We start from the raw sequence: 13,351 nt of genomic DNA on the forward strand, positions 1-13,351 counted from the left end.
TGATCATGAATAGTTAGTTAGTCAGGATTACCAGATGAACAGGAAAGTTTTAAACTAGAAGATAAAAACCTTGTTCTGACTTTTTTCTAGTTCCCTGTCTAGAACTTGTAATGCTAATTACTCCTGCCTTTACTTCTCCTTCACATCTCCTATTTATGATTCAAGGACTTTCTTCTCCCCTTAGAGACAAAATTATGCAATTTTGGAGTCTTTTAGATAAGCCTACTGAACGGGTACTCTAATTGCCTCACCCTGCATCCCTGTTCAGCATGGAAGAAGCCAGAGCAGTCAGCGTCCCTATTCTCTATTGGCAATTTGGGTAACCCCTTCAGAGGATGGTGTGTTAAGAACAGGAGGTAGGAAGCGGCTAGGCAGGTAGGATAAAAAGATTCCAAAGAAATGTAGCCAGTTTCTTGGCTAAAAGTTGAAATGTCCTTGGGCCTGTTAGCAACATACTCTGTTCCAAGGCCAAAAATGTGAAAAATATTTGGCGCTTGTATCTAATCCTTAAAAGATTTTAGGGTTACCTCTTTAGAGGGGGGAATGTTGGAGGGGAGGGAGTGGGCATGGATTTGACCAAAATACCTTATATGCATGTATGAAATTCTCAAAGTGTAAAAATTAAAAAAGAAATATGTATGTGAATTAAATTAATAAATATTAAAGATAGGCATAATTATTTCATAGATTACTGCATTATTTGTTGCACATTAGATGTTATTCATTAGTATATCAAATATACTATTTCATATAGCATTATGTCATCCAAAACCTTTTGTAGATTTTCTTGCTTTGGTAACAGCCTTCTATATTCATTATATACTATAGGAAAATACCTTTTAATCTGCATAGAAAATTCAAACTGATACCAAGAAATATCTTAAATCACATGCCTCTCACCTTAAATTAATGCTCTTGTAACTCTACTCCTGATGTTTGCCCAGATTTAAGTAAAAATAAGGATCAAAGTAAAATAAAATAGAGGAAAACATAAAATATCTTCATGTGTCATAAATATGTTTTTCAAAAGGGATAAGGATGTAACCCAATTATATTTACCTGATACCTTTAATTATGCCCCCAATCTTGAGAGGCTGGAATTTGGGGGTAGAGAAGCCCTAGTCTGCTGCAAACAGGACTTAATGGGCAATTCTGATAGGACCTCAGAGGAGCAGGATGCTGAGAGCAGGGTAGGATTTCTTGAGAGAAATGCACAATAGCCCAGGCAGTGTGCTGGAGACTTGGGATGCTGAAGACTATGAAAGAGAATGCAAGATGCAAGATACCTGAGCCCCTCCATTCCTATGTGTGCTGGATAGCTTTAGTGTCAACTTGACACACCTGGGTTGAGGGAGCCTCAATTGGGAAATTGCCTCTATTGGACTGGCCTGTGGCCATGTCTGAGGGGCATCTTCTTGATGAGTGATGTGGGAGGGCCCAGCCCACTGTGGGTGGTGCCACCCCTGGGCAGGTGGGCCTGTGTTGCATAAGAAAGCAGGCTGAGTGGGGGCCAGGGGAGCAAGCCTGTAAGCAGCGTTCCTCCATGGCCTGTGCTCCAGCTCCTGCCTCCAGGTTCCTGCCCTGAGTTCCTACCTTGGGCTCCCTGATGAACTGCGTGTGACCTGGGAGATGTAAGACAAATAAACCCTTTCCTCCCCAAGTTGGTACTGGTCAGAGTGTTTTGTCACAGCAATGAAGAATCAAACCATGACACTATGTCAAACCCCAACCTCCAATATGAAGGTATTTAGAGAGGACATTTGAACCATTATTAGGTTTAGATGAGGTCATGGGGGTGGGTCCCCTCGTGATATTAGTTTCTTTATGAGAACAGATGCTAGAAGTCTGCTTTCTCCCTCACAGCCATGTAAGGACACAGTGAGCAGGGAACCATTCATAAACCAGGAAGAGAGCCCTCACTAGAAACCAGCCATGCTGGCACCTTCATCTTAGACTCCCCAGATTCCAGGACCATCTGAACTTAAGTGTCTGTTATTTCATCGTGCATTCTACAGTACTTTGTTAGGGGAGCTGTAGATAAAAGAGGGGAGAAGCAAGGACACTTAAAACATTAAGGGGTAGCACACATCCCCAAAGGACTCATTCTAGAGACACTTTCACAATTATGTTTATTGCTGCTCTTTTCACAATAGCTAAGAAATGGAAGCGACCTAAGTGGAGTGGTTAACAAAAATGTGGTACATTTACACAATGGAGTTCTACTCTGCAGTAAATAAAGATGAAATAATGGAAATTTTCAGGTAAATGGATGGATCTAGAAACTGTTATACTAAGTGAAGAGACACAGACACAGAAAAACAAAAGATGTATGTTCTCCCTCATTTGTGGATCTTAGCACTAAATCCTTATAATAGATGGAATCTCACTGAAATGGGCCATCAGCCCATGGAAAACAGATGCTGCAGAGACCTGAAAGTTCAGTGCCTTGCCATAATGGAAGGAATAACATTCCACACCTATCACCCCCTCCAGGGGGTGACTTTTGTGGAAGAAGTTGGTGAAAAGAATGTAAGAGCCTGAGGAAGGGGTGAAGTGTTAAATGTCCTCTCACCACTATGCCAGCAAGCTATAGTTGCACATCCTCCTTCCCATGCTAGTCAAGGAGTAGATGGGGGAGGCAGTTACTCCTCCCACCCACTCAGTCGACCTTCGCTGCATGTAGGGGAGGGGCTTAGGATGTATAAGCCTTGAAAGTCATGAGGTACTTCTGTCACCATTTTGTGCTACTGTTGGGAAGTCATAGGATCTATATTTGAGTGTGGACTTTCCAGCACAGCCATAAATGGGGGGGGTGCCCACTCTTCTGTAAATAAACCCCCATCCTATGCTCTGTCAGCAAGCCCAATAAACTTGTTAGGATTTTCCAAAGACAAAAAGAACAGAGCTAATGAAAACTTTCATTATTCCACCAAAGTTGACCCCCATGTTGGCAAATTCTTTGGTCTTTGATTTCTTATTCCTATCCCTACCCCCCAAACTTCATTGTATATATATTTCCATGTAAACTGCTTCAAATTATTTCTGGAAAAATGTGTTTAAAAAAATCACCTTTGAGCCAGGCGTGGTGGTGCACGCCTTTAATCCCAGTAGAGGCAGGCGGATCTCTATGAGTTCAAGGCTGGCCTGATCTACATAGTGAGTTCCAGGACAGCTGGGGCTACAGGGAGACCCTGTCTCAAAAAGACCAAAAAAAAAAAAAAAAATCACCTTTGAAATAAATATATATATATATGCTATAAAATCTAATGACAATTTTATTTAAGAATAAACATCTCAAACGATTTTGTAGAGGGGAGTAGAGAAAGAGGATGTAATAATGAAAACCAAAATGGTTGTGAAACAAAACCTAGACACAGAAAGTGAATTTTTTAAAAGTGAAAAGAGAAATGGAAAGTAAGGGGAGGGCACCCAGAAAATGGAAGCTAGTATTTTCTTATTTAAGACACATACACAAAGGATGGTCTTCACAGAACCTTGAGGCGAAGATTCGGAATCACACACCTCCGAGTACCAGCAATGTCTGCAAGATCCACAATGGCCAGGTCCTGTGTTTTCCTGATAGCTCTGTGGGTAATGAGCCACTGGACAACCTGCTCTCTAGGCTGTGACATGCCTCAGATGCATAACCTGGGCTACAGGAGGGCCTTGGTACTCCTGGGGAAAATGAGGAGACTCTCTCCTCTCTCCTGCCTAAAAGACAGAAATGACTTTGAATTCCCCCGAGAGGAATTTCATGGCAAGCAGATCCAGAAGGGTGAAGCCCTCTCTGTCCTCCATGAGCTGACTCAGCAGATCTTGAACCTCTTCAGTTCTAAGGACTCCTCTGCAGCTTTGGAGACAAGCCTCCTAGAGGAATTCTGCACTGGCCTCTATCAGCTGCTGAATGTCCTGCAAGCCTGTCAGATGCAGCAGGTGGAGGTACTAGAGCCTTCCCTGAGGCAGGAGGACTCCCTAGTGGCTGTGAGAAAATACTTCCACAGGATCACTGCCTACCTGAGAGAGAAGAAACACAGCCCTTGTGCCTGGGAGGTGGTCAGAGCAGAAATCATGAGATCCTTCTCTTCCTCAGCCAACTTACTGGGAAGACTGAGAAGAATGAGTGAGGCCTGAGCCAAAGTGGAAATGTCTCTTCATGGACTAAGACATCGTATCTCACTGCATGAGTTCTGCCATCTCATTCTGCCATCAACTCAGTCAACTGTCCAAGAAGTTTTCTGGACTATTGAGCAATATTGTATTTATCTGTTTAGACATAAGTCCTTTATTTATCCAGATACAGCTATATTTATGTTGTAATAATGTAAAGTGTTATTAAAGTGTTATATTTTCTTTAATGTAGCAAAGGATTATATGCAATGCAATTATTTTTCTCTGTTCATTAAATATTTACTTTTAAATCCGAAAAAAAAAAAAAGGTACCGGGTAGCCCAGTTATTTATCAAATTGGTAGAAGACCTTGGACTGTCTGGGTGATGGTAATTTTGCAGGTATGCAGAATTTGAGTTATAGGGATATGGAAACTTCACCCAAGATCCCAAAGGAAGGCCTAGGAGGTCAGGCAATTTGTACCAGGGTCAGATGCTCAGTAAGGAGCTCCTGAGAGCTTAATACATGACAGTATGGGGATAAAGCCCAGGCTGCAAGGAACACTCCAGGATATTGCAGATGCCAGGAATGTGGACCGTCTGCCAAGGAACGCTTCAAGCGCTGAGTGAGCTAGCCTGAGAGAGAAGCCATTTGGCTGCAAACAGCAAGTCTAGAGCAGTGGAGTGGCCCAAGCCTCTTGGAGCTCACATCTTGCTCACACATGGCTTAGATATAGAGCTATAGGATTTAATGTTGGTCTTGCTGGCTTTTGGTCCTGTGTTGGTCTGGATCTCTTTTTGCTTTCCTCCTTTCCCTCTGAGAGTATTTACTTTGTGCCATTGTGTCTTGGAAGTATATAACTTTCTTTTTGCTTTTACAGAGGATCATAGCTAAGAGACTGCCTTGAATCTCAGTAGACTCTGAACTTAAACTTTTGAACAATATTGTAACTGTTCAGATTGTGGAGACTACTGGAGATGGACCAAAGGCATTTTGTGTTATGAGGTAGACTTAAGCCCTTTGGAGGACTAGGTTGGAATGCTATGGTTTAAGGTAATGTGTTCAGATGATAGGGCAGACTTGTAAATAGTGAAGATAATCTTCACTGTCTACTGGACTAGAGTTAGAATCACCTGGGAGATTGTTGAGACACATCTCTGTGTGTCTGTGAGGGCTTTTTCACAGAGGATTAACTGAGGGGGAAAGACCCACCTGAACCTGAGCAGCATCATCCTGTGGGCAGAATAAAATTAAAAGGAAAATAGCAGCTGAGGACCAGCATCCTCCTCTCTTTACTGCTGCACCATGCCTTTCTCGGGAGGATGGATGGAAACTGAGCCAAAATGAATCTATTCTCCTTTGAAATAGTTTCTCTCAGGTATTTGGCCACAGGGACACAGAAGTAACTGATACGAAAAGGACCTTACCCCAGCACCCTCAAGTTTCGGGTAGACAAAGAACATTGTGAAACCACTTACACTATAACACTTGCAAGAGTAGGGAGGCTGCCTTGTAGTGCGTCACCCATTAAAGACAACAGAGAAAGGCACTCTGATGTCAACACAAACTCCCCACGGTGCTGGCAGAGTCACATAACTCTATAGGTTAATTTGAAGGTCAAGCAGCAGCATTTATTCAGATGGCTGCTGCTTTTCTAAAACGAATAAAGCTTCAGCTTTATTCAGTGTGATTGTTCCCAGAACTCTTATCTATACCTTTCCGGTGATGTGTGCCATCCACTATGTTAAGCTATCTAGACTCCAGTTTGTACATCTCAGTTACTAAGTGATAAAAGTAATACTTCACTGTTTTCTCACGCAGCATACTGGCATGCTTACAAATTTAAGTCCATTATAAAGAGTCTAAGAAGACAGATCTGTATTAAACAGCGCAGCCACCATGGAAAAGTTCAGCAGTTTTTCAAGATATTAAATGTGGACTTACCACATAGCCTAGTAATCTCACTCGTAGGTGTGTAGACCCAAGAGAAACAACGTATTTTCTTACAGAAATTTATTCATGAAAGTTCATAGCAAAAAACTTGGTAATAATCCAAATATCGGTCAATGATGAAAATTAATAAAATGTGATTTATCCTTATACCAGACCATTATCCTTTAGCGACAAAAAGAAATGAGGTACTTTTCCTCAGTGGTGTAACCATTGCCAAGTTGCCCATGTTCACACAAGCAATCCTAACTCAGGAGGTCTTTTTTTTTGAGACAGGGTCTCCTTGTAGCCCCAGCTGGCCCAGAACTCACTATGTAGACCAGGCTGGCCTTAAATTCACAGAGATCTGCCTGCCTCTGTCTCCTGAGTGCTGGGATTAAAGGCATGTGCCACCAGACCTGGCAACTCAGGAGGTCACAAAACAAAAGACAGGAAAATAGGAAAGGGACTTGGGAAGAAGAGCTTCAGCAAGAATGGGAGAGGGATGCGAGGGGATAATGGGATGTGTGACATGACCAAAACATGTACATATATGTGTATGTATGTATATGTATGTATATATGTGTATGTGTGCATAAATGTATGTATGTGTATATATATATATATGACATTACCAAAGAATATAAAAAATTAAATTTAAAACTTTTTTAGGGGAAGGGTGCAAGTATATACGTGTAGGTCAGAGGACAATTTGTGGGAATTGGTTCTTTCCTTCCAGTATGTGGGTACTTCCCCCAAATTCAGGTGGTCATGCAAGTGCCTTTACCTGCTCAGCCATCTTGCCATCCCCCTCCCCCAAAAAATTTAAAAAGAAAAAGAGTAGTCCTACTATATGTTGCCTGAAAGCATGTTAAGTAAAACAAGACAGGCACACGTGGCTGCGGCAGTGGCTTTTCTGAACACACAGCACTAGACTTACGTTCGCTTTGTTGTTGCTTTAGACAAGGTCTCACTATTGTAGCCATGGTTGGCCTCAAACTCACAATCCTCCTGCCTCAGCCTCTCAAGTGCTGAGGTTACACATGTACCACCACACCTAGTTTGACTTACTTCTAAATTCCAGACAACACAAGGGAAGAGCTCAGATGTGAGCTCAGCCTGTGGGCCAAAAGGATGGGGGCATCAGACTGGGTGGCTGGGAAAGGACCACAGAGTTGAGCAGAGCAGCCCGGGTGCCTGTAGAGTCTCCCACGAACACATGGAGAAGAGACATCAGGGTTGTCTTTCCCAGAACTATGTTCTTCATCAACTAACGTAGCCCTGAGGCCCTGAATTTCAAGGTATGAGCTCTTCCATTGGTTTAGGTGTTAGTTCAGAAAATATTTGAAGACAAAATGTTTCTGTAGGATGAAAAATACTTTGCCCTTATATTTTTCACATGAGCAATGTATTGACCCACTTTAAAGGAAAAAAAAAAGTCATGCCTTTAGTCCCAGCACTTAGGAGGCAGAGGCAGGTGGCTCTCTATGAGCTCGAGTATAGCCTGATATATAAAGTGAGTTCCAGAACAGCCAGGGCTCCACATAGAAACACCCTGTCTCAAAAATCCAGGAAAAAAGGAAGGAAGAGGAAGGAGGAGTTAGGAGGATAAAGAGGAGGAGGAGGAGGAGGAGGAGGAGGAGGAGGAAGAGGAGGGGGGGGAAGAGGAGGAGGGGGAAGAGGGGGAGGGGGAAGAAGAGGAGGAGGAGGAGGAGGAGGAAGAGGAGGAGGAGGAGATAGGAGAAAGAGGAGGAGGAAGAAGAGGAGGAGGAAGGAGGAGGAGGAGGAGAAAGAAGAGGGGGAGAAAAGGAGAAAGGAAGAAGAAAATACTTATTTTGTTACTCTTTCAGCTATATTACTGCTGTATTATTTTTCTTAGTAATTTATTTAATGTTTGGATGTGTGCACACGCATGCCATGGCACACATGGAGATCAGAGGACAACTTGTGAGAGTCAGTTTTCTCCTTCTATCAGGTGGGTTTTAGGGACCTAAATCAGATTATTAGACTTGCAGCAAGCATCTTTACCCACTGCATCATCTTGCCTGCCTGGTAAATGTTTTAAAAAATATTATGGCATGGAGAGATGGCTTGGTGGTTAAGAGCATTTACTACTCTCTTCTGGAAGACACAAGTATATTCCCAGTAGCCACATCAGATGGCTCTCAAACACCCATAACTCTGACTCTGAATCTGACACCTCTGGATTCTCCTGGTACCTGCGGGTGCAAGCACACATACCCAACATTAAAAATAAAAATAAATTATAAAAAAGATCATTGCAACAAGCACAATTTTAAAAATTCCTATCCACTTCTAAAGACAGAAACCAGACTAGAGTGGTAGAGTACTTACGGAGCATGTGCAAGGCTCTAGGTTTGACCCCCAGGCAGAGTCTTCCCTACCTACCACCCCAAAAAAGGGGTGGGTGAGAGGTAACTTAATGGCAGAATGCTTGCCTGGTATGCATGAGGTCCTGGATTTGGTCACCAGCAAAGACAGAGAGGAAAAGAGAACTATCAAACAAGGCTCTATCAAACAAGGCTTAGCACACAGCAGGTTTCAGTAAGCTTTTCTTGAATGGGTAGGCTCATTTGGGGAACGGTGCTGTGTAAAATCCAGAGCATTTAACAAGGATGAGAGGGCAAGCCTGAACAGGTGCCAGACTGTGACTTGAGGCAGTTGGGTTTAAAGTTCACATGTGAGTATCGGTTGGGAATTTGACAAAGCACCTGGGATGGGCTCATGTGGCCAACATTTACCAACAGGAGATAGCTGATATGAATTGTCAATTCCCACCTATCCTCACAGATGCCGTTCTGTCAAAAGCAAACTCCATGTCTACTGTGGTATAGTTACTTTTTATCTTTCTGTCACAGTACCTGGGAGGTGGCAGAGAGGGTCAGAGGGAAGTGTGGCCCAACAGAAAGGTGCAGGATTTGAAGTGAGTCAATGCTTAACCCCACCAGTACTGAGTTTGCGTTCTTGGACACATTTTTTTTTTTTTTTTTTTTTTTTTTTTTTTAAAAAAAAAAAAAAAAAAAAAAAGAGGACGATAAATCTTTCACTCCCAGCTGTCCTGGAACTCACTACATAGGCCAGGCTGTCCTTGAACTCACAAAGATCCGCCTGCCTCTGCCTTCCAAGTGCTGGGATTAAAGGCGTGTGCCACCACACCAGGCTTGGACACATTCTTAAATCCCACTTTACAATCTCATTAGTAGAATGGAATGAATTGCTGCTCAGTGTTACATCAGGGAGTATATGTGGATATCCTTGACACATGGCTGGTGTTCAACAGAGATTGCTAGCTCCCTGACAGAGACAGGAAAAAGTTATGGCGAAAAGAGAAAGGGTATGCAAAATGACTCTGTTTGCCCTTGCTGCTCTATCAGCACAGTAGACTTCTGGAAAGAATAGACAGAAGCGAGGAGAGAGTCCTCTGTGGGGAGGTAGGTTGTCTCTTGACTGAGTGAAGAGGAGGAAGGGGTTGTAGATGCTCCTGCAAGGTTCTGGTCAAGGAGTTCAGGGTCATCTCATTGGCTTGGCTGTATTAGAAGATCTTTCTGATACACACACACACACACACACACACACACACACACACACACACACATATACATATGTTCAGGCTGAAGACAAATCAGAGAGTGAGAAAAGTAATCTGGTTTTTTGGCTCCATTTGAGTGGCTATAACAAAATACCATAAACCGGGAGGCTTAGAAGCAACCGACATTTCCCACAGCTCTGGAAGCTGCAAAGTCCAATATCAAGGCACCAACAGGACTGTTGCCCTAGTTTATTTCTATTGCTGTGATAAAATATCTGAACAGAAAGCAATTAGGGGAGAAAGGGTTTCTCTTCGCTCACAATTGCAGGTTACAGTCCACCACTGCAAGGAAATCAAGGCAGAAACTTGAAGCAGCTGGTCACGCTGCAGTCAAGTGCGAGAGATATGAATACATGTATGCTTACTACTCAGCCAGCTTTATTCTGACAGAGTCCAGGACCCCAACCCAGGGAACGTGCTATCACTTGCAGGCTGTGTCTTTCCACATCAATTAAGGCAATCAAGACAGTCTTCCTTAGAGATGTCTAATCTTACCTAGACAGTCCTTCATTGTGACTCTATTCCAGGTGATTCTGAGTTGTGTCTAGTTAAAGTTGTCCTGGTTAGCTTCAGTTGTCAACTTGACACATGTGGGAAGAGAGCGCCTCAACTGAGGAATGACCTCCATCTGATTGGCCTGTGGACCTGTCTGTGGGGCATTTTCTTAATTGTTGGTTGATACAGGAGGGCCCAGCTCATTGTGGGCAGTGTCCTCCCTGGGAAGGTGGGCCTGGGCTGTGTAAGAAGAGTAGCCAAGCAAGCCAGGGGAGGCAAGCCAGTAAGCAGTGTTCCTCCATGGTCTCTGCTTCAGCGCCTGCCTTTAGGTTCCTGTTTTGAGTTCCTGCCCTGGCTCCTTCCAAACCCTATGATGAACTATAAGCTATAAGGTGAAGTAAAGTCTTTCCTCCCCTAAGAAATTAGTCCATTACTTTTTAATTTAGTCTCAGGAAAATTCTCAGGCCTCAGGCAAAGAGAAGGGAGGCTCTTTGCTAAAATATCCCAGTTGCTGTTTAAGTCTTTGTTTCCCTCTCTTCTACAACATCCTGAGCTAGATCTCTACTAGAACAGCCCATTAAGCTCTGCTTACAGCATTCAACCACTTTTCTGGTCCAAACTTCCAAAGTCTTCCATAGTCCTCCAAAAACCAACATGGTCAGGCTCTTCACAGCAACAACCCACTCTCTGGTACCAACTTCTGTATTAGTTACGTCTTGGTTGCTGCAATAAAATATCATGATCACAGCAAGTTACAGAAGGAAGAGTTTATTCGGTTTATGGTTCCAGAGGGATGAGTCCATCATGGCAGAGAGGCATGGCAGCAGAGATGGCATGGGCAGAAAGCTGAGCACTTACATCTTTAAGTAGGCACAGGAAGCAGAGAGAGCAACTGGAAGTGGGACATGGGCATGAACTCTCAAAGCCCCCTCCCAGTAACATGCTTCACCCAGCAAGGCCACACCCTCTAGGAATTCCATCACCTTCCCCAAAAGGCACCACTAACTGACTAAATGTTCAAATATTTGGGCCTATGGGGGACACCTAATTCAAACCACCACAACAATTAAAACTATTACAACCATCTTCATAGCTATCTGCCTTTGGTAGGGGAGGAGTCTGGAGGATGGTCAGACAGGGCATCATGTAGCCCAGGTCAGCTTCAAACTCCTTATGTATGACACAGAATCTGGCTACCTAGCTATCTTTTTGCTGAATTGTTACAGGCAGAGTAGATAGGGCTCTTATGGAATGGTTTTCCTAAGAGTACCAATCCATCTTCAGGACCTCAACCTCCTCAAAGCCCCCTTTATCATTTAAAGATAGGAGTTCATCATATAGATTATAGGGACACAGGCACTCAGTTCATTACACTTGAAAGGCAATGAGGTAATGCGCTCCAGAAACTTCAGCATGCTGGTAACCCTTTGGTTCACTTTCTGGGACATTTCTCTTAATCATCATTACAGATTTCCCTGGGCTTCAGGGAAAACCACACTTAGAACATTATCTTTCACTCTTTTAGTCACACTGGCTCACTCCAAACTTAATACTGGGCTGTGGAAAAGTCAGGAGGAAAAATCAGAATACATTCTAATTATTACCATGTTATTATAAGTGAGCAGGCAGACAGGGGTCTGGAAAATCTTCGAAGAGCAAAATACAGTTAATATGTATTGAGTGGTAGGACAGAGGAGAATTTTCCTCTTCAAATTGTTTCTAAAATTATTACGACCTTATTACTGCAGTACATAAAAGTAAAACTAAGATGGGAAGACACATCATCAAGTCAGGCCAGTCCAATCTTACCCATGCATTTTAGCCTTAGGGGAATTTGGCCAGAGGCCATTTTGAAATCACACACTACAGCATGCCCATTGAAGAGTGAGCCAGATGTAGCCACAGGCCATATAGTCCAGCACTTTGCAGAATGAAAGGCTAAAGACTAAATTTATTTTAGTCAAAACTTCAATCCAAATTCCAATCATCTAGAGCACCAAGTATCTCAAACTAGATCTGAGAATTTTTAATCTATAGAACTTCATACCAGCAAATGCCCAAAACATTTTTTCCTAAATACTCTGAAGGCTGTGGTTTTTGTTATTGTTAAGTTTTTGTTGTCAGTTTTGTAATTAAAAGAAATATTTATTTTAAAAAAAAATTTATGTGCCTGAGTGTATTGCCTGCATGTATGTAAGTACACCCATGTCATGCAATATCCATGGAGATCAGAAGAGGGTGTGATGGTTGTTAGCTGCCATGTGGGTGCTAGAAATTGAACCTGGGTCCTCTGCAAGAACAGCCAGTACTCCTAACCTTTAAGCCAGCTCTCCAGCCCCCTAGATTTTGTAATTTTGCAGCACATAGATGGACACACACATACACGGCCGCTGAGGAACTCAACAGTCCTCAGTCTGAGGAGAACAGGCGAAGAACAGACACAGCCTGACATATATGTTAGAGTTCAGATATAACTGACCACATTTACTCTACTGAAAAGTCAGCTACACCTTTAAATTCATCATGCAGAGCTCAAGAGCTGGCTTGATGGGTAAAAGCACTTGCCTTGTAAGCCTTAGTGACCTGTGTTCCACCCCTGAACCCGCGGTAGAAGAAGAGGACCAACTCCTCAAAGTTGTAGCTGTCTTCTGACCACATGCAGGCCAGGTTACATGCATCTGCACTCACATGATGATAAAATTAATTTACAGGGCTGGGCATGGTGGCACACACCTTTAACCCCAGCACTGGGGAGGCAGAGGCAGGCAGACCTCTGTGAGTTCAAGGCCAGCCTGGTCTACATAGTGAGTTCCAGGACAGCTGGGGCTACAGAGAGATCCTGTCTCAAAAAGACCAAAAATAATAATAATAATAATTTACAATAAAAATTAATTACTTGTATATTTAGTGTTTCCTTCTCCCCACCCCCATAATACATGGTCAATACCAGGCCTAAACATGCTGTTCATGTTACCATGTTATTATAAGTGAGCAGGCAGACAGGGGTCTGGAAAAGCTTCAAAGAGCAAAATACAGTTAATATGTATTGAGTGGTAGGACAGTACCTCAAGTACATATGGTATTCACCAATATTTGACTCAACCAAGTTCTACACAAGAAATTCCAGAAAGAGCAAGGTTGTAGTCCCTTCTAGTCGGTGGATGTGAGACTAGTAGCTCCAGTGTCAATTCCTCTCTGCTTCCCTCTAAA

The 13,351-nt window shown here is 43.0% G+C and overlaps 2 protein-coding genes across 9 annotated transcripts in view; one reads left to right on the top strand and one right to left on the bottom strand.

The window, feature by feature from the left end:
- Positions 1-13,351, bottom strand: part of Pdzd2 (PDZ domain containing 2) — a 434,448-nt gene that overhangs the window by 194,041 nt on the left and 227,056 nt on the right. The window lies entirely within an intron of this gene.
- On the top strand, positions 3,556-4,131 carry LOC103736148 (interferon alpha-12-like). Its single transcript, XM_008835605.1, has one exon. The coding sequence runs from the start codon at positions 3,556-3,558 to the stop codon at positions 4,129-4,131; it is 576 nt and encodes a 191-aa protein (XP_008833827.1).

The sequence above is a fragment of the Nannospalax galili genome, unplaced genomic scaffold (assembly GCF_000622305.1).
Source record: "Nannospalax galili isolate Female #2095 unplaced genomic scaffold, S.galili_v1.0 scaffold150, whole genome shotgun sequence".
Lineage (NCBI taxonomy): Eukaryota > Metazoa > Chordata > Mammalia > Rodentia > Spalacidae > Nannospalax > Nannospalax galili.